Source organism: Sparus aurata, chromosome 12 (genome assembly GCF_900880675.1).
Source record: "Sparus aurata chromosome 12, fSpaAur1.1, whole genome shotgun sequence".
Lineage (NCBI taxonomy): Eukaryota > Metazoa > Chordata > Actinopteri > Spariformes > Sparidae > Sparus > Sparus aurata.
Window position 1 is genome coordinate 9,681,407 of NC_044198.1, and position 24,476 is coordinate 9,705,882.

General features: G+C 42.1%; 1 protein-coding gene across 2 annotated transcripts in view; it reads right to left on the bottom strand.

The window, feature by feature from the left end:
- Positions 1-3,587: 3,587 nt before the first annotated feature.
- The window catches only part of musk (muscle, skeletal, receptor tyrosine kinase), a 31,744-nt gene continuing 10,855 nt past the window's right edge, over positions 3,588-24,476 (bottom strand). The window contains exons 7-17 of one of the 2 annotated variants that reach the window (XM_030434733.1): positions 21,968-22,127; positions 21,492-21,498; positions 19,899-20,162; positions 19,556-19,749; positions 18,258-18,281; positions 18,026-18,114; positions 13,083-13,257; positions 12,701-12,887; positions 12,418-12,609; positions 10,170-10,318; positions 3,588-6,409 (exon numbers count right to left, since the gene is read on the bottom strand). In XM_030434733.1, coding sequence (XP_030290593.1) covers positions 5,709-6,409; positions 10,170-10,318; positions 12,418-12,609; positions 12,701-12,887; positions 13,083-13,257; positions 18,026-18,114; positions 18,258-18,281; positions 19,556-19,749; positions 19,899-20,162; positions 21,492-21,498; positions 21,968-22,127 — 2,142 coding nt within the window. In that variant the 3' untranslated portion in view covers positions 3,588-5,708. The remainder of the gene's footprint in view (positions 6,410-10,169; positions 10,319-12,417; positions 12,610-12,700; positions 12,888-13,082; positions 13,258-18,025; positions 18,115-18,257; positions 18,282-19,555; positions 19,750-19,898; positions 20,163-21,491; positions 21,499-21,967; positions 22,128-24,476) is intronic. The other variant, XM_030434734.1, reaches the window with a different exon arrangement.

Sequence of the window (24,476 nt, forward strand, 5' to 3'; positions counted from 1 at the left end):
GTCACATCTTCGTCACAGTGTCAATACAGACACTTTCCGTGGTTCCCAGCGAGGTTTGCTGATTGACAAATATGCCCCCTATGGTTCCGATGTCCTCCTGCATGTGTTGCAGATAGGGTCATGCTAACGATTTGAATGGAGAGAGTCGGTATTCTTGTTGCCAACAAAATGTATGATGCTTGGAAAGGTCAACAAGACATTAAAAGTGGAGCTGCTAACGTGCCAAGACAGCCAGGAATCGCACTTCTGTTGAAATGGTCAGAAGATTTCGACACACGAAACACATCCAGCTTCCTTTGAAACATGATTAAATGTCTGTCCTGAACCAGAGGAGATTATCGTGACAAAACAGGAAGTGATTTTTCATGGCAGAACAAATCTCTTGTCTCCAAACACTGAGATCCTTCTATTACAATTTGGCAGGAAGGTTGGAGAGTCCATTTAGATAAACCTTTTGTTTGGAGAAAGGACAATCGGCTAATTCACCCTGAATGAGTGTAACTTCCCAGTATCTGCAGCTGGCATACATTTTCACTTTCAAAAAGAAAGAGCAAATGGAGACAACAACAGGGAACTGACTGGAGCCACAGATAAGAAAGGAAGCAGTGGCGATGGAGAGGGAGGAAAGAAGTGACAGAAGAAGATAGAGCAGAAAGAGCAGAGGAGAGGAGGCGATGAGAATAAAGTCACCAGAAAAAAATGTTCAGTCTGTGTTCCTGAAAACCGTGGATACGTTTAATTTGTATGTTTATGTATCTTCTCCCCATATTTCTACAGTCTGTGTTGCATTGCGTCCGGTGTGACAGCTACACTGTCAACGGTAAAAGTTGACTTTACCTTAAAAATGTCAAGAAATCCCAGAATAACCGAGTAAAATAGGTTATAAAATGTAAGTTGCTAAAAAGGTTTAGGAACTTAACATCATTAGTACTATTATACATGATGTTATCTTGAGGTTAACAGTTAGCTTTGTCAGATTTTACATAGAAATGAGATTGCTGAAAAGCAAGAGACCGCGGTTAGAGAAGGTGATTCAGCATTTTTAAGCATGAAACCATAGTTCTAATGGGATGTCGGGACATTTTCCAGCTATGTACAGGTTTTTGATCAAATGTCTGGACATTGGCAACTAGATGAATTGGCTGATAAATGAGACACTGCTGTTCAAAACGGCTTTACAACATTTTTAAGGATGAAACCAATGTATACTTTTAATGAGATTGGGGAAAATGAGCTAGGCAAGATGGCTGGCAAATGAGAGACCACTGTTAGAGATGGTGTTTCAACAGAGTAAGTGTGAAACCACTGGATACTCTTAAAGAGCTGTTGGCACATTTTCCACCCATGTCTATGGCAACAAAACTGGATATCTTTGATGAAATGTCAATACATTGACAATTGCTGTAGGCGAGATGGCTGATAAGCAGGAGACCGCTGTGAAACCACTGGAAATTATTAATGAGATGCCAGTAAACCTTTCAGCTCTGCCCATGGCAACACAACAAGATACTCTGATGAATTGTCAGGAAATTGACAACTAGGCAAGATGGCTGTTAAGCGAGAGACCACTGTTGGAGACGGCATAAAGAAGATGAGTCCATTTTCCAGCCATGTCAACAAAACCGGATATTTTTGATGAAACATTGGAACACTGACAGCTAGGTAAGATGGCTGGTAAGCCAGAGACCAGTGTTCTAAACGAAGATTAATATGTGAAAGTGTGAAACCGCTGAATATTCTCAAAAAGATGTTGGGACATTTGGTATCTGCGTCACTGGCAACAAAACTGGATATTTCTGACAAGATTTCAGGGCACTGACAACTGGTCAGATGACTGATAATTAAGAGACCACTGTTCAAAGATGGTGTTTCAACATTTTTTAAGCTTGGAACCACTGGATATTTTTAATGTCAGTTACCGGCATACTTGGTATTGGATTCCAATCAAAATTTGTGGTCTTGCTCACCCTATGTTTGATTGAGGACTTGATAGGAAAACAAATAACATCTAATAAAATCTCTTCCATCCTCGAAGAATGAAATTTGGAAAGTATCACACTGATGGGTCACAAAATATCCCGTCTTAGACAAATGGGATACAAATGGTCTCCAGAAGTACAGAGGATAACGAGTTCAAGAAACAAACGGCGAGGAAGAAAAAAATTAAACGGGAGTAAATGTGGTGCTGACAGAGAAATCTGTGGGAGGTGTGAGGAGAGGAAAGAGCACGAGAGGAAGTGGGAGTGAGACAGTCTGATCCACAGTTTAGATCAAGGAGAAGAGGGATGGCAAAATCCAGGCCAGACTCCACGCTGCCTTATTTAAACAGTTTACATTGTGCATCCTCAAAACACACACGCCCTCCGTAAAACTCACATGCACACATGGGGGGGAGGCAAACACAGACACATTCGCACATACAGTATACAAACCCACAGTGCCAAACACGCAGGCAGAAATGCACTGTAAAAAAAAAAAAAAAAAAAATCTGCACATGTGTAAGTCGAATCTGTTTTTCTGCTTCAGCTCACCCCTTTGATCCCTCTTGTGGTGGGTAATGACACTGCAGCATCCACATGGTGAAGTACTTTTTTCTGTGGGTGGGGGGCTATTACAGAAGAGGGAGAGGCTCCTGATTAAATAAACAGAAGGAAAGAGGCACTGAAAAAAGAGTTATGGGTTATAGAGAAAAAAATGCACAGTCCATCTTGCCCTGAGTCTTTCTGGCTGTCATAACAAACATTTTGAAAATCGAAATCAATACATTCGCAGGGATTCTTCATGTCTGCCTTTGTCCCCTCGTCTTCATGCCTCAGCCGCACTGTTTGTTGAAAAGCTGCCCTCCGAATGATACAGAGGAAGTTTTCAGGCCACGTGTCATTTGCTGCGGGCACTTCTGTGGATGTGGTTTGATTTTACTGCTGTTCAACACTCTCACCATAAAGCCACACCGGAAAACAGCAGCCTAGGTGGAGCCCGCCGCCTCCCATTTAGTTTCTATGAGGTGCAGCAAAACACTTGGGCTCAGATTGACAGGACTGATGCTGGCACGGTGCAAAGAGGGCCTGAGGGTGGTGACGTTGGTCCACCCGTCCATCCATTCATTCCAACACTTCACAGCTCCAGAGAAATTAAGATATCTCAAAATCATTTATGTTTACGTTAGGTTGATGGTCTTGAACACTTTGTCATTTCTGCACACAAGATATCTAAAAACCAAAATCCATTGCTTTTACATTTGCCGAGCATATTCAGGCAAAAAAGCTCTCCAAAGCTCCACAATTAATGATGATGGACCGCATTAACGGCCAGAGCTTTATCTTCTTCCCCATTCGCGGTGCAATGAGAGTCAAACATCCATTTGTGGCTGGCTGGCAATTCATATGAACTCGATCAGATCATCTCTCTCCAGCTGTTATGTGTTTAGGTCAATTAAGATAATTCTACGCGCATTTCCCCCGAAACGTTTTTGATTCATTTAAAACATTCATGATTTAAAACATCTGTTGTCAGCATGTGGTATGCATGCGCACCTCTGAATGAGAAAAAATATGGTTGTGTGCTGTCCAGATCTCAATACAAATGTCTTTAATTATTCTTTTTTTATTTGCAAGCCATAGAAAGACATATTCTTACTTCAAGGGGGGGAGGTGAAGGGAAACCTGCATCATTATCTTATGTAACAAATAACAAACGAGTAACGTCACACATTTCAAAAAAAGGAACAAAACGTGTTAATCCACTGAGGCAAGTCTACTCTGATGCTAATCTCTGACAGGTCCAGTGTGTAGGATTTAGAAGGATCTATTGGCAGAATTGGAATATAATGTTCATAATTATATTTTCATTAGTGTGGTGTTTAAAGGCGTGCATGTTGCAGCTGTTTCCCTGCCCCGACACACCTGATTCAAGTGATCAGCTCGTCATCGAGCTCTGCTGAGGCATGATAACGATCCATTCATATGAATCAGGTGCGTCGGGCAGAGGAAACGTCTAAAACTAGCAGCAGCCCAGGACCAGGACTGAAAAACACTATTAGCGTACAGTCACCTGAAACTAAGAATAAAAAGAAAAAAAAAGACTAGCTCTACTTAAATTGTGTAATAACATGAACCCAATTCCCTTTTAACTCAGCTTAACTGAGACCAGGGAGCAAAGAATGATCTGTAAGAGAGACTATTTAAGATTTTTGACAATCAAAGACATTTCAGCCATCCTTCACTTGTTAAAGCATCTATGTTAAAGCAATATTATGTAACTGTTTCACCTTAACATAACAGCTTCAAAATCCTGTTGACGGTTCAGTGTCTTGTAACAGGGTGAATGGTATCTCTGTCTCAGCCACTCCATCCCCCTATCACTGATTTCTTGCTATGTAACTTCAGATAGAGGGTAGGATCACAGCATAAGTTTTCAATGCATAAAATTGTTATGACCTAATGAGTACAAATTGTTCCAGACCTGGGATCTGTATTTACAGCAGTGGTGTGGTACTCAGAAACTAATGGGGGGTGACAAAGTGCACAAAATGCCAATTTATTGCTTCAAGGCACGGAAATTAATTTAGTTACTGAGTTTCTGCTGCATTCATCAGTAAACGTAATACAAATTTGACCAGATGCAACTGTAACTTCGTTATATCGTCGAACACTGTCAAACAGTAGAATTAACACAAAAAACAAAGATAAACATGTTGCAAAAGAAACACGGTAGTTAAACGAGAATGCCCAAAAATGGAATAGCAACTTGTCTATAAAAACAATCAACAGCAATGGTTTAAAGTGATTGTGTGCCACTGTGGAATTAGAGGTGACGATGAAGCGTCAACTGTCGCGTCCCATTCTCTTTCTAACCCTCGTGCTCGGTGGTCAGACCGTCAGCAACAGCTCGACTGCTCAAAACAAAGAAGAAAAAACACAACAATTGCACATGCAATGGACATAGCATAATGTTTGAAAGCATGTGTATCCAAAACCAGTGAGGATGTATCTGCATAGTAAGCGGCTTCAAGCCTTTAAATTGCTCTGGGGTCAGGGGTCAGTCTTATACATGCGTTTCTTTTTTTACTGTTTTTCTTGAATAAATAATCTGTCTAATGGATATGTGCTGGTTAATGTCCAGGAGTGGCGAGTTAAGAGTCTGAAAACACGACGTCACTCCTTCAAAACCACTTCTGAAATGAAGAAGTACACAATATGCAAATTACTATGATATGACAGGTGATCGAAAAACATCCGGAAAGAAAAAATGGGCAAGACAAATTATTCAGATCACTCTTTCGGTATTCTGTAGATGATTGGACGGAGGACTGAACTGCCAAAACGTAAAATAAAAATAAAAAACAATAATATTCTTATCCAAGCCACTAAACTGTCATACCTTGCAGGATCTGCTTGAGCGCCGATAAAACGGGAGAGTAAATAAATAGTTGACTTAATACAAAGATAAATAAATACAGAGGCAAGTAAAACCTGAAATCTATGTTAATGTCACATTTTTCATATAAATTAAATGCTACATTTATTTTCAATGTTATATTTGCTGTATTCTTATATTTAATTAGCTATTTACGTATTTATTTATGTCTGGTTTTTTTTTTGTTTTTGTTTTTTTGCAGTTTTAGTTTATATTGTGCTCATTGGAAGGGTTTAATCAAAGTGTGTTGTCAGGCACCAAATCTCTCCATAAGTCACTGTTATGTTCCGGGGTTAGCAGTCAGCCTCGGTGTCAGCCGTTATAGTCAGTGTGTTTTGATGCATCCGCTCCAGTATTCGATGTATGCTACTGAAGCTGGGCCTGTCTGACGACTGCGTGCTCCAACAGAGCCTCATCAGATTGTACAGCTCCAGAGGACAGTTCTCGGGACAGGAGAGGATGTGACCGTCCCTCACATAGTAAATAACTTCCTCGTGACCCATACCGTAGTACGGCTGCATCCCGTGGGAGAAAATCTCCCACAGCACCACCCCGTATGCCCACACGTCCGATTCGGTGGTGTAGCGGTTGTAGAAGATAGACTCCGGGGGCATCCAGCGAATGGGGATGGCATCATTCTCGTTGGCTTTGTAGTAGTCGGCTGAGTAGATGTTTCTGGAGAGGCCGAAGTCGGCGATCTTCACCACCATTTCCTCCCCGACCAGGCAGTTCCGCGTTGCCAGGTCGCGATGGACGAACTTGCGCTCGGACAGGTAGGCCATCCCCGCGGCGATCTGCTTGGAAATGGACAGCTGCTCGGTGCAGGAGAGACCTCCGCCTTCCACCTCCGAGGAGAAGCTGCGGCCCGATAGGCTGGCCTGGCTGAGGGTGCGCACCGACTGGGTTGGGGATCGGCGACGCAGGAACTCGTTGAGGTCACCGTGGGCCATGTACTCGAACATCAGACACATGGGTTTACCCACCGCGCACACACCTGTGGGAGAAAGCATACAGACGATTTTTACTTCACGATCCGAGCAGAACATACAGCCGGCCTGTGAGCCGTGCATATTCCCACCGCAAGCACAAATACTCAACCACATAAACATATCGGTGACATCATTAAACGCCGCTTAACAGTACAGCAGATCATTCAATGAGTTCATTCACTGTAAAATGTAAATAAATATTCAGCCGAGACATAAACACAGACGGAACCATCTGTGATGTGTACACGCCCGCGAATAAATGCTCAAGCACAGTGGGCGTACAGTCTTACATTACTGCCACTGTGATGTGAACATAGTATGCGTCTGAATTGGCCTCGTGTCTCTCCTGATCCTGTCCGTACTGTGGGCACTGGGTGCTGTGGGAGTGGTACGATTGTGGCCGGACTTTTTTGTTAATCTCAGATCAGATTATAAAGAACTTAATTTAGGTTTCTGAAAACTCAAAATGTTTGGATTTACGTGGCGGCGGGGCACTCCCACAGCCTCCACGACTGAACTTCTTTTGCACGCTGGACGTTGGAAGACAGTGTTTTGATGTATTATATCAAACAAATACTCGCCTACCCCATCAAATACAGTGGACATAAATCCTGGAGGAATATTTGCATGATCAACAAATCAATTTGGCTTAAATGAACAGAAATGTGACTGAAGTCTGGTGGGTGTAAAAGCACTTTGCAGGATATTCTTGCAAAGGCAGAGGTTTCCACACACCAACATCATTCTGCTTTATTTACTACTTATTTACTTTACCCCTATAAAAGACTGGCTGTCTGCTTGTTTATCTACACATTCCTCTGGATGCGTTCTGCACTGTGCACTGCTCAGAGGCATTACAGCACACTGTTAAGGCTGTGCAGAGCTCCAACAGCTCTGCAGAAGTTGTAGACGTGCCATTCATGTAACCTGGCATTCACAACGGGATTTTGAGAACTTTATGACTCTGTGGAAAAAAAAATCATAACAAATCACTGCGTCTGCCAGCGAGAAAAAGAAAATATAACCCGCTAGAACCAGCCCGCAGTTTCAGTTTCTCTTTCTACAGTCAGTTTTAGCTTGAGGCCTCGCAGATCTCATCTGTCTTCTTTCCAATTCAACCCACGATTAGTGGAGTTATTGTGGCTTAGTGCACTGAGTCATACTGGCCACAATTGTAATTTTGATTCAGTGCACTTCACTGCTTCTGCTTGAAACATAAATTGAACCTCAATGATACACCAGTAGTCCAAAGCATTTCAAACTGTTGAATAGAGCAAAATTGAGTTTCCTAAAATACCACACATTTCAGGCTGAATTTTGCAGAGATGTGTTTAAAATCATGCAAGACATCGAGAATATGAATTGGGCAGCGATTAAGTCATTGACACTTTGGTTTAAGCATTGCTACGAACTGAAAAGCACGGGAGCTGACAGTGGCTGCTAAAAAGGACACCTATATCCTCAAACAAGGTCAATTTTGACTATTTTCTATTCTCAGGTTTGGTGCACGGAGGTCCGAAATGTATAAAACATATTCAGTGGGCTCCAAAACCCGGATGTAACCCTGGAAGCTGGACAACTAAGCACATCTGGCAATAAATTCTCATTGGACTAAATATGCGCCCTCTTGATGTTCAGTATCTAGCTCTTCTTATAAATCTATGAATGAAAACAAAGCAACTTTTTAGTTAGGTGACAAACTTAATTATGGATATAAAAAAGGGACATAATGTACAACTGTAGAAGTCAAACATTATTTTTTTTCTCTCTAACGTTCATGTCCAAGTCAGCACGAGAACCTCAACAACAACTTGCCCGAGTGGAACTTTAGGAAGGAGAGGAGGCCTGGAGGTCGAGCTCAGTTAGTTCATGTCCTGTGGGTCACAGAGTGGGACGGCTCCCCAGAGAACAGGCTCTGATTACTGCTCCCTTGGGTGTGTGTGTGTGTGTGTGTGTGTGTGTGTGTGGTGTGGGTGTGTGTGTGTGTGTGTGTGGAGGGGAAGGATTGCCACAAACGGTAGCAGCCTGGGCCGGAGGTCAGTAGCTGGATCAAAATGTTTCACTCCATCTCTAAATATACAGAACACAGAGGCCCCATCCTCCGCACACATGGTGACATGCAGACATATGGCAGCTCTGATTCTGACGCACGCATGTTACAGATGATACATGTATTTTTACACATGATTTGCGCTGTATTATTAGTCCAGAGGGTAATCAAAAGGTTAACAAAATAATCAAATCAACTCTGGTTTCATGTGAGGCTTCGGCGTTAGTGGGTCACTCTGCGGATGAGTCGACCAAAATGGATGTCGCTCAGAACTGAACAGTGAACGTACGACCCAGGAGTCTGACACACATCTGAAACATCTCAGTTTTCCTCCTTCAGTGGTGGATGTTGATTTTCAAATATTTCACAACCACCGCAGCCGTAAAATGGACCAAAGTAAACAAACATTTTTGATGGCCAATGGCTCTGTTTACTCTGCGACAGTGCCAAGTGGAGTGTGTTGTGCGGCTGAACATCCTCCTGGAAATATATTTAGATGTGAGCTGTTTGTATTAGATTAGATTAGGCCGTAATGGTAAAGATAAACTTTAATGGAGGACATTTGTTGCACTCAGGCCAACAAAGGCACTGTTCTATCCGTATCTCTCGTGGTTTTATAGCACTTCAATAAAAACGATCAGATGTGAATGACTTCATTCAGGAGAATTACAGCCTGTGAGGACGTTTACAAAAAACACTTAATTTACCAAGAGGGCTGTTTAGCACAATGCCCCCAGTGTTACTAGGAGACAAGATCTAACTTCTTCTATTGCAAAACATTTACTGAAACACAGCGAAACCATCTCTTGTCTGCACTCTGAGGGCACTGGTGAAAGGAGCTGCCAGATGCATGGTGGCAAGCTGGATCTTTTGATAGATGGTAAATTAAACTATTATTCCTGTACTGACTTCAAGAAGAGCAGCAACAAAGATGAAACAGATGGCTTGGCTACTGCACGATGATGCGATTATCCAATCAGAGGCTATACATCATAGCTTGACTGTGTTGTCTGAAAATGTATATGGTACAGTGACACCTGAGTGAATTCAGGCGTATGACTGCCGAAGTGAAACTGAATCACAGTTGAACTCCATGTGAAGCGAGGATGCGACTTGCTCTCATGCTTATCTAGTATTTGCTGATCTTTGATCTTACCTTATAACTGGTTTTGAACTAGTACCTCTGTTTGGCTCCTGATGAAAATGAAAAGCATTGGGCTTTGATTAAGCAAAACGCTGTTTAAGTAAAGAAGGTTACAAACTGAGCAAGCCAGAGCATGTCGTCCCCCTTTAAAACCAACCCCCCAACTGACACTGACTCAGATCACATCATTTGAGGTGGGCTTTTATACAACTTCTACCACGTATGCAGCAGTACTCCACACCTGTGACCTTTGCACCCAGTGTTCTGGTCGGAGCTCTGGACTTTTCAACATGGTGGATGACTCTATTAAAAAACAATATTCATGGTAAAGCAGCTCATTAAATCACTGTGTGTTTATGGCTGTTTTAATGGCAAATGCGACGAACTCATCAGGTCTCTGCTGTCTGTCTCTCTCTATTCTCTTTTTCTTTGTTTCTATATCTTTTTACACTTTCCTCATCTCTCAGGTAAACACACTGATCCAGCAACAGGACAATTTAAAATCCAGCTGTTAGCGCATGCTCTTCGAAAATCTTATTTCACAGTCACACACACCCACACACACACTAACCTAGGAGCCGTACGATGTTTGGATGGTCGAACTGAGCCATTAGTGCCGCTTCTCTCTGGAAGTCGTTCTGCATGTCAGCTGAGGCCTCCTCCTTCAGCATCTTCACTGCCACCATGGTGAAAGACTCCATTGGCAGCAGACTCGGCGCTCTGCAACAAACAGACATTCACAGAAATATTCAAGCAAAGACAAAGAACGGAGGAAGAGAATGTTTAAGGATTGTAACTGTCATCGCACAATATTACGAATTCACGTGTCGTTGGGTTTTTCAGTCATGCATTCATCAGATGTGTGTAACTATGTGGTTTTAATGTGTCTATTGAGTCTTATGCAAAACAGTCCAAACAAAGGAGCACAACTGCATCAATGTCGCGCACGGGCAAATGTTGTACATTTGGAGGAAACAGACAGACACACACACACTTCCTGTGTTGGCTCACGAGAGGGGCAAACGAAAGTCAACATGTTTTTTCTCAGTGTGAATTTAAATATAGCTTGCACACAAAACTACACACACACACACACACATATGGAAAGACTCGCTTGGTCACCAACACATATACACTCACACACACACACACACACACACACACACACACACACACAAACACTGGGAAACTACAGATTGATGCCCATCTGTCAGGGAAGAAGATTTACTCCTTGGTTCTATTTAGGTCTCTGTCAATGCATGTGCATGAGTGTGAGAGTGTGTGTTCATGTACAGATGAACATGTGCTACTAAACACAGGCATTGTGTCTGCATTTATTTGTACTTCTGAGTGCATGTGCACACAGGGAAAAGTGTGTATTTGCTCACTGCCTGTTTCTGGTCATGCATGCAGGAATAAGTGTGTGTGTGTGTGTGTGTGTGTTTGCGCTCTTGGACTTCTAGCTCTGTAAGGTCAAATGTTTAGTTTTAGACTCTTACAGTCAGGATGTGGTTATATAGTGAGGACATTTTGATCAAGCCTGACAACAGGATGTGGTTTTTTTTTAAAGATGTAGTTCTTGCAGGTTAAGTTTAAAGAAGTGGTTGGTCATCTAGCTCTATGATTTAAGATATGGATATTGAGTTAAGAATAATGTAAAGTTATACAAATGTATGTGTGTGTGTGTATGTGTGTGTGTGCGTGTGTGTGTGTGTGTGTATTATGTTCTCAGGGGTGTCCATGTACTGCACCATTCCAGTTTTCATTAAAGGATTACCAGCCAGCCTGAAGGACACCTCAGCTCTGCCTGGTTACATGCAGGTTGCTACTGCGAAAATGCTGTCAACTACTACAATACACATCCGACTGTGCTATTACGGGTTCTGTACCCTAGTTTCTGGTTCAAGGTTCATTCATTTGTCATTCTGTCAAAATGGAAGCTGTGTTCTTTTATGCAACACACACACACAAAAAACAACTATCATCTATGGTAGAGTGCACTCGGGCAGACTGCAATAGGGTGCTACACACAGGCACCTTGTCGATATCTCTGTGCGGCACATAATGGCATTAAAGCTCTGTGTAATATCCGGGCATCATAGAGATATACATATCTCTCTGAACGGGCAGATAAAGCCTGAGTGCGCTCAAGTCTCACAAGGTTTCAAAAAAATTGAAAATCTAAATTAATCTCTACTTTTTATCATTTCAGATGCCGTGAATTCTTGTGTTATTAATGTATTGGCAACTGCACGATTGTGGTTGGATGAAAACTACATACTAGATTTGGGTGTTTTTGCTAGTGTTTTAGTATTCCGATGTTTAATAGATTTATGATATTTTAGAAATGCAACTACTGTATGACCCATGTCTGGTATTTAGTCTGGTTATCGGGATTAGTCTGAGAGCTTGGTGTCTTGCTGTGAACAGAGTCAGTGTAGAGGTAAAGTGACACCTGTAGCTGCTCTCCTTGTGACTTTGTGAATGACGCAGCAGTTCTCAGAATGACCGGTGGCCTTGTTTAGTCCCCCCTCCCGTCCGACCTCTTCCTCTGCCTGAGAATTATCCACATCATCATGTTAGCCCTTGGCAGCGATTATGATGATGACATGGCAATATTGAATATTAGTCGGAGTAATTTAATACTTCATAAAAAAAAAAAAACCTCTTCGTGGAGTCTCTCTCCAGTTTGTAGTGGAAGACTTTTCAGCCTCTCATTCTCTCATCTCTCATTTTTTAACCTTTTTTCTCTCCACTTATTGCCCACTTCGATAGATATATAGTTACATATCTCAATTACCATCTCCTCCCCCTCTCACCTGGCTTGGAATACCCGTCCGAAGGCTCCCTCTCCGATATCTCTGACATATTGGATATTATTTCGGGGATACTCCAGAGCCAGCAGCTTTGAGTTCAGCAGCAGGGGAACCCTCTGGTACATGGGGTTGGGGTGGAGTCGATCCAGCAGGAGCTCAGATGGAAGAGCACTCAGCGTCGGGGTCTCCATCACTCTGTGGAGAGTAAAGAGGGGGAGAGGAATTGAAAGTCGAACGCATAGGTAAGAAAGAAAGAACTGTGCATCGCGTCTGTAACGTATCTCACCTCTTCCGGTTCCTCCACTGCTTCCTGCGTCTGCGGCAGGCGAGGATGGTGATGGTGAGGAAGACTGAAGCCGCTAGCGCGGACAGGATGATGACGATGACGGACATGGAGTAAGCTGGAGACGACACCGTGATCGTGGGAGGGAGACGAGCGGTCTGACGGGGGCCCGGTGACTCTGGGTTTATCACTAACGGACACGGAGACAGTTCAAATAAAGATGACGTATAATGATGTGAATAACATTATGAAAATATGAGATAATGAAATGAAAGTAGACAAATAAGTAGTGGAAAGTCTCACTCGAACCAAGCATGTCGTCTATTATCTTTTTAATATGGGCCCCTGGTTGCAGTGGTGGCCTTGGGACAGCAAAAGGCAATACCTGGCAAAATGCTTGTCTCGCCACACATCGGCACAGCGCAGTACTCCCAGCGTATGTTGGGATTCGAGGTGTAACACCAGGGCCTGTCGCTGATTCCTCCGGGGTTCCGACAGTGGTTGTTTGAGTTCTTCAGCTCTGGAATCACGTCCACGGAGAGGCGGTGCTGGTGGGGGGCCTATAGGACAAGCCAGAACCATGCAGAGAGAGAAGATCATCAATGACGTCGACCTGTTCTTAACAAATCTTTACAGCATTATGAAAAAGTAATAAGCAACATAGAACTAGCGACGATGGGAACAAGGGTGGTTGAGTTCTCTTTGTAGCATTTTAGAAAGGAGCATTTTACTTCTTGTTAATCTTCCAGGCAAGTGTTTTTGAGTAATGCATCATCTGTTCTGTTCTGTTGCTGACCCTCAGGAGTCTCAGGAAACATACTTCTCTTAAGGGATCAGTAAAGTCTGATCAATACATTTCTTGCTGTATTTTCATTTCTCAAGTGTTCAAAAGCTGCCGCAAGCAGATGTCGGTGGACAGACTTTTCAAAGAAATGTCAGATACTTCATCGAAAAAAACAAAACAACGATAGCTTTACAAATCATTTAACACATTTTAAAGACCCCGTTCAAGGTCGAAGGTAAAGTTACAGTTTAATAGCCGCAGAGGGTGTAAAATGTACTACGATGAGGGACACTAGGGGTTGCACGGTTGTTTCTGCAATCTGAGGTGCCAACACAAACACTGAACATCTGGTATCTTCATGTGTCGTGAGCTTTAGTCATCAGAAGAGCAGTGGTCCAACCTATCCCAAGAGATGTGAAGTCATGAGCTGAGAAGGCCGGGTTCAACACATGTGCTGCCGGAGCTGAAAGTGTGAAGTAAAGCGCTCACAGGATTGATTTCCCACTGGTGCCGTGAATGCTTAAAACAGCAAGTCATCATACCTAAACGACAAGATGGGTAATTTGTCATTGCTACTTGAAAAAATCCACAGTGCATTTGCTGATCCCACACACCTGTTGGGAATGTGATATGTGTATATCGGTGCTGCCAGAACAGCCCACAATCCAAAAAAACTTAAACCACTTGGTTCAAGTTAAAGGAAAGACTGTGGTCATGGTAAAACAGACCCAACATCAACTGTTTAGAGGAGCTGAGACGTGGAAAATAGTCTCCAGGATCCAAAACTCTAATCATCCAATCATGCACCAGCCTCCTTCCTGAAGACATTGCTGTGGCCCTACGACAATATGTGTATATTGCTAAAGCTACATGTATTAGCGAGCCAGTGTCACAACGACACAGTAAAGTGAAGCCAAAATTTCCCAAAACTAATATGCTAGCTTGACAACGGTACTAACCGTTCTACTAACAACCATGTCTGATGTTTATGTTCATTATAATAATGAAAGCAGGTACCTACCTCAGTAGCACTAAGCTCCCATCCCCTGAGCCATAGAAAGAACAGCAAAGGCCTCTTTCAGTGGCTAACGTTAGCACAAAGCACACAGCGGCACAAAACACACACCAATGGCAGTGAGGGGTAGGCTTTTTTGGACTGAGGTAAGTTTATGAGGTACTTACAGGATTGTGGCTTTATGGCACTGAACAGGGCTGTTTATTTATGGATTTAATAGACTAATAAAGCGAAGAGAGCTGGTTAAATGAAGTAAACTAGCTGCTAACGTATTGCCCTGCTGGCCAGAGTTACAGGAGGGAGGCCTGAAGGGAGGGGTTGGTATTTTGTTCCATGGGATATTTTAACCAATACGTATTACATCATAGTAGCTGTGATATTAAACTGATGATGAATAATATCCTTACAATGACTCAAGATGCATAAAAGAAAATCTAAGAATAATCTAAGTCAGTATTTCACTTTAGCCAATAATTGGTGGTCACTTCAATTTTTTAATTTTATGATGACATGCAGTAGCTGACTCACCAAACATGTTTCATTCATTTGCAGTGTTCACAGCAGTTAGAACAGTTAATCAAAGTTTGGCTGCGGCCTTTCTGCATGACTCAGTAATGAAAAAAAGGACACAACTCACTCTATGCACAAGACATGTGTGTTTGTAACTCGATGACACACGTGAGTATGCGCCGAGCATAAATGTTATTTTACTACGGAGGGTAGCGTATGACATGTGGAACATTAGAGTTCGGTGCTTGTTTCCTAAAGGACTCATATGTGCAGAATGTTTTATACCTGCTGTTAAAAACATTTACTTGAAGACATCTGCTATCTGATGCATAAAAGGTAAACTATGACTTTGGAATGACCCGTCAATGAATAATCTTGTGTTGTGGGACGCAGAAAAAAATGACGCAGACTGTTCAAAATATTAGGAACAGCTGCTCCTACCGTTACTCTAATGGACCAGGTAGGAAGGGGAAAGCTACAGTGTACCTTCAACTGTAAATCCACCGTCACTTATTTTACAGATCAGCATGGATCAGTGATCTTGGAATTAATTCAAAAGATGTTTCTATGAAGACAATTTTTCAAAACACAAAGTCACACAGGATGTTCACCTACCCACCTCTGACTATAAATGCTGCAGTCAAGGCCTGTTAAATAACAACCTGCCCCAGGAACAAATCTCTCTCTGAGATGAAGTCTAAAGTTGGCAATCCCAATCTTTTTTTTATTCTTTATACAGTACTTATGAAAGGAAATTAAAGCTTAGATGCTGGTTAGGAACTTAGGCGTAATCATCAACAAGATCCCCTTGCCTTTAACTGCCTTCCTCTTAACTTATGTTTGGCCAGCATGTTATATCACAAAATTACAGTCTCTTCCTGGAAGCAGCACATGATACAATCTCATAGCCTTAAACTCTAAATCCTGACCTTCATATGGACCAAAACTCTTTGACAGCATATCACCCCTTCAGAGGGAAATAGCACCCTGAGCCCCCTATATAACATACTGTACAGTATACTATATATACAAGGATGCTTATGGGTTTAAATTGAATTATCACATTATATTCTATCAGTATTTAATTCAAATTTGAACTTCTATTTAAGGTGTAAGAAAACAACCACTCCATTCTCACACAGCTGTTTTATCACTCATAATTCATGGTGCTTTTTCCCACAATGTGTCCTCGATTTCAGGAGGCTTCTCATTTCCAACACATTAATATAAATTTCGCCTTTTTCAGTAAAATGAGACGAGGAGACACATTTAGCTAGTTTGTTTGGATTGAGTTGTGGGCTAACGTTACAGATAAATGGAGAGACTTTCGGCCAAAGATGGCGTTACTGTCTTATTATGATGTTAACCATCAAACATTATCTTGCGCTGCAAAGTGACCCGAGTGACCCATTTGTTGATTCGAAAGAGCATGAGTTGATGTTACTTTAACTTATGTAACTAATTTAAGTGTAGCCTAGGCTAACAGCTAACATTAGCATCCTAAGTTGAAAATACATACTGTCTTTGGTGGACTTAACTTGTTGCTTCTAAAACAAGAATCCAGTGAAGGGGTCTTAAATATATAGTTGATAGTTACACCATATATCATGCTAATAGAGCCTTACACAAGACCAGCTACAAAGTGGATTTTTTTAAACATGACCCCACAAAATGGCACAGTTTTAAATGCCAATGTCTAGGTTAGGTACTGCTTTAAGTAGTAAGCTAAGTTAGCTGGATATGCTAATGCTTGTGGCCTACCTCAGTGCAGACAACCACTCAATGTATGGTAGCTATAGCTAGCCAGACACGCTAGAGTTCTCAGCTTAGCAGCAGACAAACACAGAGTTAAGCTTTCTTTACACACTTACGCTTGTGTTTTTGGCTTTAGTGTAGGCTATGATATTTTGAGATTGTGCCGTTTACATTTATGGATCACAATAATATGCACCTGTGCCGTAGTGCTGCCAAAATATTCATCAAAACACACATGTACACTGCCAACATGTGCGTTCTCACAGACACATCCACACCAGCAGCTCTGGCCAGTGTCAACCAGTGGGAATAGTAAATCATGTTTTTTTGAAGAAGAAGAAGTCATGAGTTCACAGTCCTCCCAGTGTGGGAAACCAAACCAAAGTGTTTACAAGTGTGCACATTTTTGTAAGTCGGATGTGTAGAAACACATGTTTTTCAAACTGTGTGCTCTGACGTGCACATGGTTTGGGGTGTGTGTGAGGGAGAAAAACGCTAATTATATTTAAACTGAAAGTGTGGGCCAACATTGTGTGGAGAGAAAAAAAGAGAATGGACGGCGCATTAGAGAGTGAACGGTCTCCCAATTTCACATACGCTTCCATGTGTGTGAGCAAGTGTATCATGTTGGAGTGTGTGTATGTGTGAGTCTGCGCAGAGTATGCGTGTGAAAACTAATTGCTTCCAGAGGCAGGATGTGACATGATGAGCCCCTCCCTCTCTGCTGACCTGGCAGACACGCACGCACACACGCGCGCGCGCGCGCACACACACACACACACACACACACACACTGCACAGGAGAGTAGTAACAGTTCACCCTAACAGACCCTCTCACTGAGCAAAGCAATAAAAACATAAAGAGGCTTTTGGGCCACAGGGAGTGTTTGTGTGTGTGTGTGTGTGAGCGTGTGTGTATGTGTGTGTGTGTGTTTCTGTTTTTGGTTAGAGGTCAGGAATCCTTGATATAAAACTAAACATCCACGCACAAAATGTCAGTCACACTTTAATCATTTACTAGAAAACTGAGACATTTATAAAATAGGGGCATTAGTTGTGGGGTTGTCCTTGCTTTCGACAGCTGTTCAGCCATTTCCTTCTTTTTTTTCTACTTTTTCAATCTTTTTTTACAGTGATTGTAATTGGCAAAATAAATAAATTCAGTTAAATGTTGTGTCTTTTTGGGATTTCAAATTTCTCCCCATCCTCTTTACATGTGGTCATTTCAGTAAAATGTACATATTCTACATACAAACCACAATACCTGTTGGCTCCACGGCTGACACGGGATCCCAGACCTCGTCACATTCATGCTGCCTTGGTAGAAACGGCCTCTGTCATTGTAACATGTCGCTGTTGATAACACACAGAATGGATATAGGATGACTGTATTATCATTATTATTGTTATCATATCATTATTCAACTATTTCTCTTCAATTCATTATTCATTTATTTTTGCGTGAGATGCATTTGCGTTGAATTTTTCATACTCACTTGTGATCTGATCTCTCTTGATGTCTGAAATGTAGAAGGAAAAAGAAAAACATTAAAAACTTTCAAATTTAGAGGAAGCACAGCAATTAAGTAATTTGAAATCTTAAGATTATTTTACACAACATACACAAACCATGCAGGGAGACTTTTTGAACCATACACCACAAACACACACACACACACACACACACACGAGTCACACACCTGCAGCTGTATGTTTTGGCTCAGCTATTGGACCCTCTTAATGACCTCATCAGTATCAGTCTAGCAGGCCAAGCTTTATTTGGCCCTGAGCATATGAGTAAGTGCGCCCTGCCAACTCCCGCTTTTCTTTTACATAACGCTCCATTTCCTCTCTACTATTATGTCGGGCTCAAACTGTTTCTGCCGGACAGATTTAACAAATCTTAGATTCAGCAGATTCCAGACACAAGATGCATTGCTGCGTTGCAACACTGCATACTGTCAACTGTCAGGTCGGTAGAAAAGGTTACATACAATAGAGTATTATTTGGAAAAATAGTGCAATTAGATTGCAATTAAATTGTCAAGGATTACTAATTATATTTGTGATTGCATCTTCAAAATTTTAAAATTAGGGAACTTTTTTGCATGATAATGACCACTGCCCTATTAACTCAGCATATCTGCCTTGTGGGCTCCCTCAGACAAGTGTTCCACTTTGTATTACATATATACAATACAATGTTTGTAGCTGTTGGTACTATTAGGTTCATCTGATTTAACCAACAGTAAATACTGAAAATGTAAAATGCATTTAACCACTACTGGAAATGTTTTGAGATGTTTAAAGAGAAATACAAAACTCAAGGAAACTTAATTTATGTGGCTACGTTTGTATTTTTTTGGTATAAGGTGATTTCAGTGTTTTATTTTGAGGATACCCAAAAGTTTTCACATTAGATTCAATCCAATTGATTGTGCTAACTGTGAGAGTTGCCATGTAGGTTGTGTTCAGTAACTGACTACCTGTACATTTCGACGTCGTCGATCTGTCGTATTTGATGAAACGAAACCCATCAACCATCTTTCTGGTGCGTTTACAAACATCTTGGACAAATCCTACTGATTCTACCTTTAAGATGAATATTCTTTGAATTATGTTAATATGACATGAGACTCAATTAGCTTTGCACCGAAATGGCAGCGGATGGAATGGAACTTCACACTTTACATCACTTACCGGTCTTTTTTTTACAGAAATATCTGTACTTCTAATTCAGTGAAGAATGGTTCTTGAAACACACTTTACATTTTCGCACTTAGGAATACCTTACCTACAAAAGGGACATGTGTACAAGCGTCAGGGTCTGCGCTAAGACTCGGTAGGAGCTGACAGTTTGGCAGCAGTGAAGTGGGACTGTGGGACCCGGGGACCGAGCTGAAGAGACCGGGCTGGAATGAACTGCTGCCCTCGAGTACCAACCACTCCTTATGGCAGTACAGCTCCTTCACTGCCAGGCAGTGCTCTCTGTTGTAAAGAAAAAAGCATTTAGCCATTCATGTGTCATAAAACAATTCACTACATTGTTCATTTAATTTCTCTCCTCTTCCATTCTTTCACATTCTTTACCAACAAAGTAAACTAGTGAACTAATGAGACAGGGACCCGTGAGCTACCTGCAGACAGGTTTAGGTGCCGGTCCTAAACCTGATGGGTTGCAGTCGGGGAAGGACGAGTGGCAGAGCAGCGAGCGTACTGCAGGGTTACACAGCGCGCTGAGTCCCTCCAGCTCCGTCCACCAGCTCTGAACCAGGTACTCCTGCATGTCCTCGGGGTCCGAGAGGGAGGAGTTAAAGAAAACCAGCAGGTCGTCTCGCAGGATGTTGCGGCACACATCTCCACGGTACGCACTGCAGTAGCCGGCGACGCCCTTGTAGAGTCTGCGGGGAAGAAGACGCACATGAATACCAGCAATTGATAGTTATCATCAAATGATTCATTTAATTGGTTAACATATTCTATTAACTAATTATTTTCCAAATTTTTTGATTACATCTTCTTGAATTTAAATATTTTCTGTTTTCCTTGCTACTTTATGAGAAATCTGAATATATTTGGGTTGTGTCACCTTTGAAAAACACAAATCATAATTTTTGGACAGATTTCAGACATTCTATAGACCAAACAACTAATCAGTTCATTGAGAAATTAATGGTCACACTGCTTGAGATAAATGTATAAGTTAAGCACCGGCCTGGACCCAGTTGTAATTTCTTAGGATGTGTTTTTTTTACAAAGAAATACAGTGAGAACCAGATGGTGGCTGTGGATCCCTACAGCAATCAGTCTTTTACTGCTTTGGCTTAGTGAACCTCCGTCGAGGGGTTTGCACCAAAATAGCTACAACGAAATGATCTACTGTACTTGTATGAACTCACATATACTCATCCAGATGTTGATCATGACACAAGTTGTACTAGGTTCATATGAAATGACATGCCTGTTTGCCTGTTGGACTTCTTTGCTTCCTCTAGAGTCTCGATCTGTCGTACACACAAACATAATCCGGCATATGTTTCCCACCCTGTCTGAACGCTTGTTTTTTCGGCTCTGTTCGTCCTCTAAATTTTCTTGCTCGGCCTCACATTAATGGTCTCTCTCTCTCTGCCCGTCTGTCTGACATCCCTCTCTGCGTTTCTCTCTGCCTGTCTGTGCACTGCAACACACTCCAGATGTTGCCTCTCGGGGAGATTGGTGCTTCAGAGGAGCTCGAGTCAAACCATCAGATCGCCGCTGACTGTAAATCTTTCAACCCCGTCATCCCACCATGTCGTCCTTCTTTTCGCTTTCTCAACGTGGCTCTCTCCGCTGCTTCTGCATCCTATAAATATGACGGTCCAGATGTGGTCACTAGTTTGCAGATCATGTGAGATCTATCCATCGAGCCTGATGCTTTTGTCTGTCTACAACCTTAAGTCTGCTGTCTCTTTCCATCCTTCCATCCTCACCAGGCATCCCAAGGCAAACATTTTCACTCTCTTCTATCCCCCCCCCTCTCTCTTGAGCTCTTTCTTTGCAGTTACATAGTCCAGATGTAGTGACTGGGGTTGTGTTGCAGTTCAGCAAAATTCAAAACTCAACACATGCCACATTGGTGACTGAGAGAAAAGCTCTCTTTTGGCATCGAAGGTTCATTGGCAGAGTAAATATGCATATTGTCTTCAGTTGTACAAACTCACGGAAGATGGCATACAGAGCATTTCTCTTACCTCCACTCTACGGGGAAGTGACAATATCCAGAAGACGATGGTTGGAGAAACAGAAGCAGGAGGACAGAAGAGAGGAGAGGAGGCAGACGGATGACCGTGGAAGAAAAGACAAAAATCAGCCTCAGTAGGAAGAGAAAAGCGACCATGGTGCTTCTCTCACAGACTCATAGCTATCTGTGAGGATACTGAGGGTCAACCAGGTGGACGGACAGTGTGTGTGGTCCGGGAGGGTGTGTGTGTGTGTGTGTTGTTTTAGGTGACTGCGGCCATGGGGTGTGTGTGTGGGGGTGTGTGGCCGAGGTATCAACCAAATGGGAGGGCAGCAGACAGCTGAAGCCACAGAAAGCACAACTCAGTGGCAACGAACATAACTGTAGATGAAACGGTAACAGCATCCTAACACACAGACCTGAGAGCTGCAAGTATCTATTTGTCATGTTGTGATGTGCAAACATTTTGTGTCGAGTGTCCTGTACCTGCGACAGTGACTCTGGCGGTCGCCTTGACGGTGTTGGCTCCGGCACTGTGCCTGTTGGAGGCCAGACATGTGTACAGGGCCGGCTTATTCACCGTGACTTTAAGAACAGACAGGATCACCTCTCCCATCAAAGTCTCCTCGACCGATGCACCTGAGATCTGGAGAAAAAAAAAAAGAGCATAAATATATCGTTATGATGCTTACAGATATACACCCCATATTTCCTTATACATGAAAATGATGCCAACCTAAAGACCAAACACTGACATACTATATTATCTTTTATCTGCTGTTATTAAGGCAAATGTGTGAGGAAACAGGAAAGGAAACTTAATCAAAAACACCCAGAGCGACATTAGCATATATTTTCAGCCGCGGTCCTGGCCAACACAGATTCCACAGGGCAGGTCTCTCAGAAACGTCGATGCCTGAGCTGATGACGGCCACATCTGACGATGCTCCTGGTTCCACAAGTCATGCCACAGTACGTTTCAGAAGCGGCTTTTTGTCCGTCTCTGTGGAGAATACTCGCCAAGACCAAGCCAGGCATGAGGTCGAAAACACAGGAAGGGCATAGAGCATGCACTCAATTTTCATAACAAAACAACCTGTGCAGAAGTTAGAAATATCAACCATTAAGAAAACATTTAACTACATAGCCTGCTCGCCCTTACTTCAAGCTCAAAAACCAGATCAAAATTATGTCATGTTTAAGACATGTTAAGGTCGTGTACCATCAAGCCCTTAATTTCCCAAATTTCTCAAGAGATAACATGAAGTGTGACCCTTTAAATAGTGTAGGATTCCATGGTGGTAGGGTAGCATAACTGAAAACAGACCCCTGAAGCATCTATCGTCAGGACTTGTAGCTGAAGCTAGTTTGCACTTCCAGGTAACCGGCTGAGAATTTGGTGGAACATCTCAAAATAAATTGCTGTTGTCCTCTGTTATCAGGCAGCATTCTTCGATCAGGAAGATTGTGTGTTTCACTTAGTGCAACAGAGCTTAGCTTTGTCCATGTCCATTTCATCCACCACCTGACCAGATCTGACCAAAATTGAGTTGTCAACACAAGGGGAAAGTTCCATCATAAAATGAAAAAGATTTGCCTAAAGATTTAATGTGTAAAATATTCATATGCTGGAAATAAACAGTGTCAAGGGTGTTGAGTTGATAGTTGGAGTACATACACTGTGTAATATAACCACTTGTGATGATTTAGTGGATTTAAATATGCCCTGGCATTCACAAAGGGCTGATGTAGCCATATTAAATGTATTTGTTGTTTTGAGGTCCTGTATTCAAACTCACATATATAAGTGATATATGTGAGGGCCTGCAGTGGGTGTGTGAGCGGTCGAGTCAACGCGCTGATGTGCGACGTGTCTATATTTGAAGTTGTGTCTGACACTGCCTGTTTTTAGGACGGGCTCGATCCAGGCCCGCTGAAATTAATGACCTTAACAAGCTGCCAGCAAAAGCAGCTCACACAGTCATTTTAATCGGCACGCACACACTCACACACACAGTATTTACAGGCATTATGGGCCTGTAATCACATTGTAGCTAGCACCCAAGACTATTAAATACCCAGACAGTATGTGGTGTATGTCTGCCCGTGGTGGCATGCATAAAAAATGTCTGCTGCCAGTCCTGCTTAATACTCTTAAGGTGGTCTTGCTCATGATTTGAAAAAAGCACAACTTATAAAACAGTTAAACTGCCTGTTTTTTAGCAGGTTTCTACCAGGATCAGTTAAAATGGCCATTCCTTTTAACATTTAATCTGCAACATTAAAAGCAAATGAGGACATCAATAATTACATTTTGATAGTTAGAAATTCAAATTCCATTATAGGTATTCCTCAAGGTGAATTATGAAACAATTTCTGTCTTAAACATTCGAAAAAAGCGGTTTTGACATTATGTCTATGTGTTGGATTGCACTGACATACAGCTATCAAGAAGTTTGCATGCTAACCAGCTAGTCCTGGCCTGTCCTGTCATGTAATACCGCTCTAAGCTAACCTGGCCTACAAGCTGCACGGCTAACTGAGCTAGCTGCAGATTCAATTAGCAACAGTTAGAGGGTACTGTGGTAACACAATTTTTTTGAGTTACCTTTGAGAGGTGGCAACTTAATATAAATTGCACCTTTAAAGGGGAAGTTTTTAAATATTGACCACTTGTTGAATTCATTCTCCCAGTGCTGCTAACTGTATGCTGTTTATCCATCCATGACTGGAGCTACTGTTAGCTTGTTAGCTTAGTAAGCCATGCAGCTGGCTAGACTACCTTGGGGTGTTGGTGTTTACACCAGTAGCACAGGAACTTTGGACTACTGGGAGGTGGAATTAGGTTTTCAGGCCTGGTGCTAGCTGGTTAGCATGCTAACTTCAGCAGATATGTTTGCAACAATACGAATATCAACTCTTCACATTCTGTTGATCATTTTAGTTATTTTTTGAATGTTTTAAACTTCTTACATACTCTTACATACATTTCAAT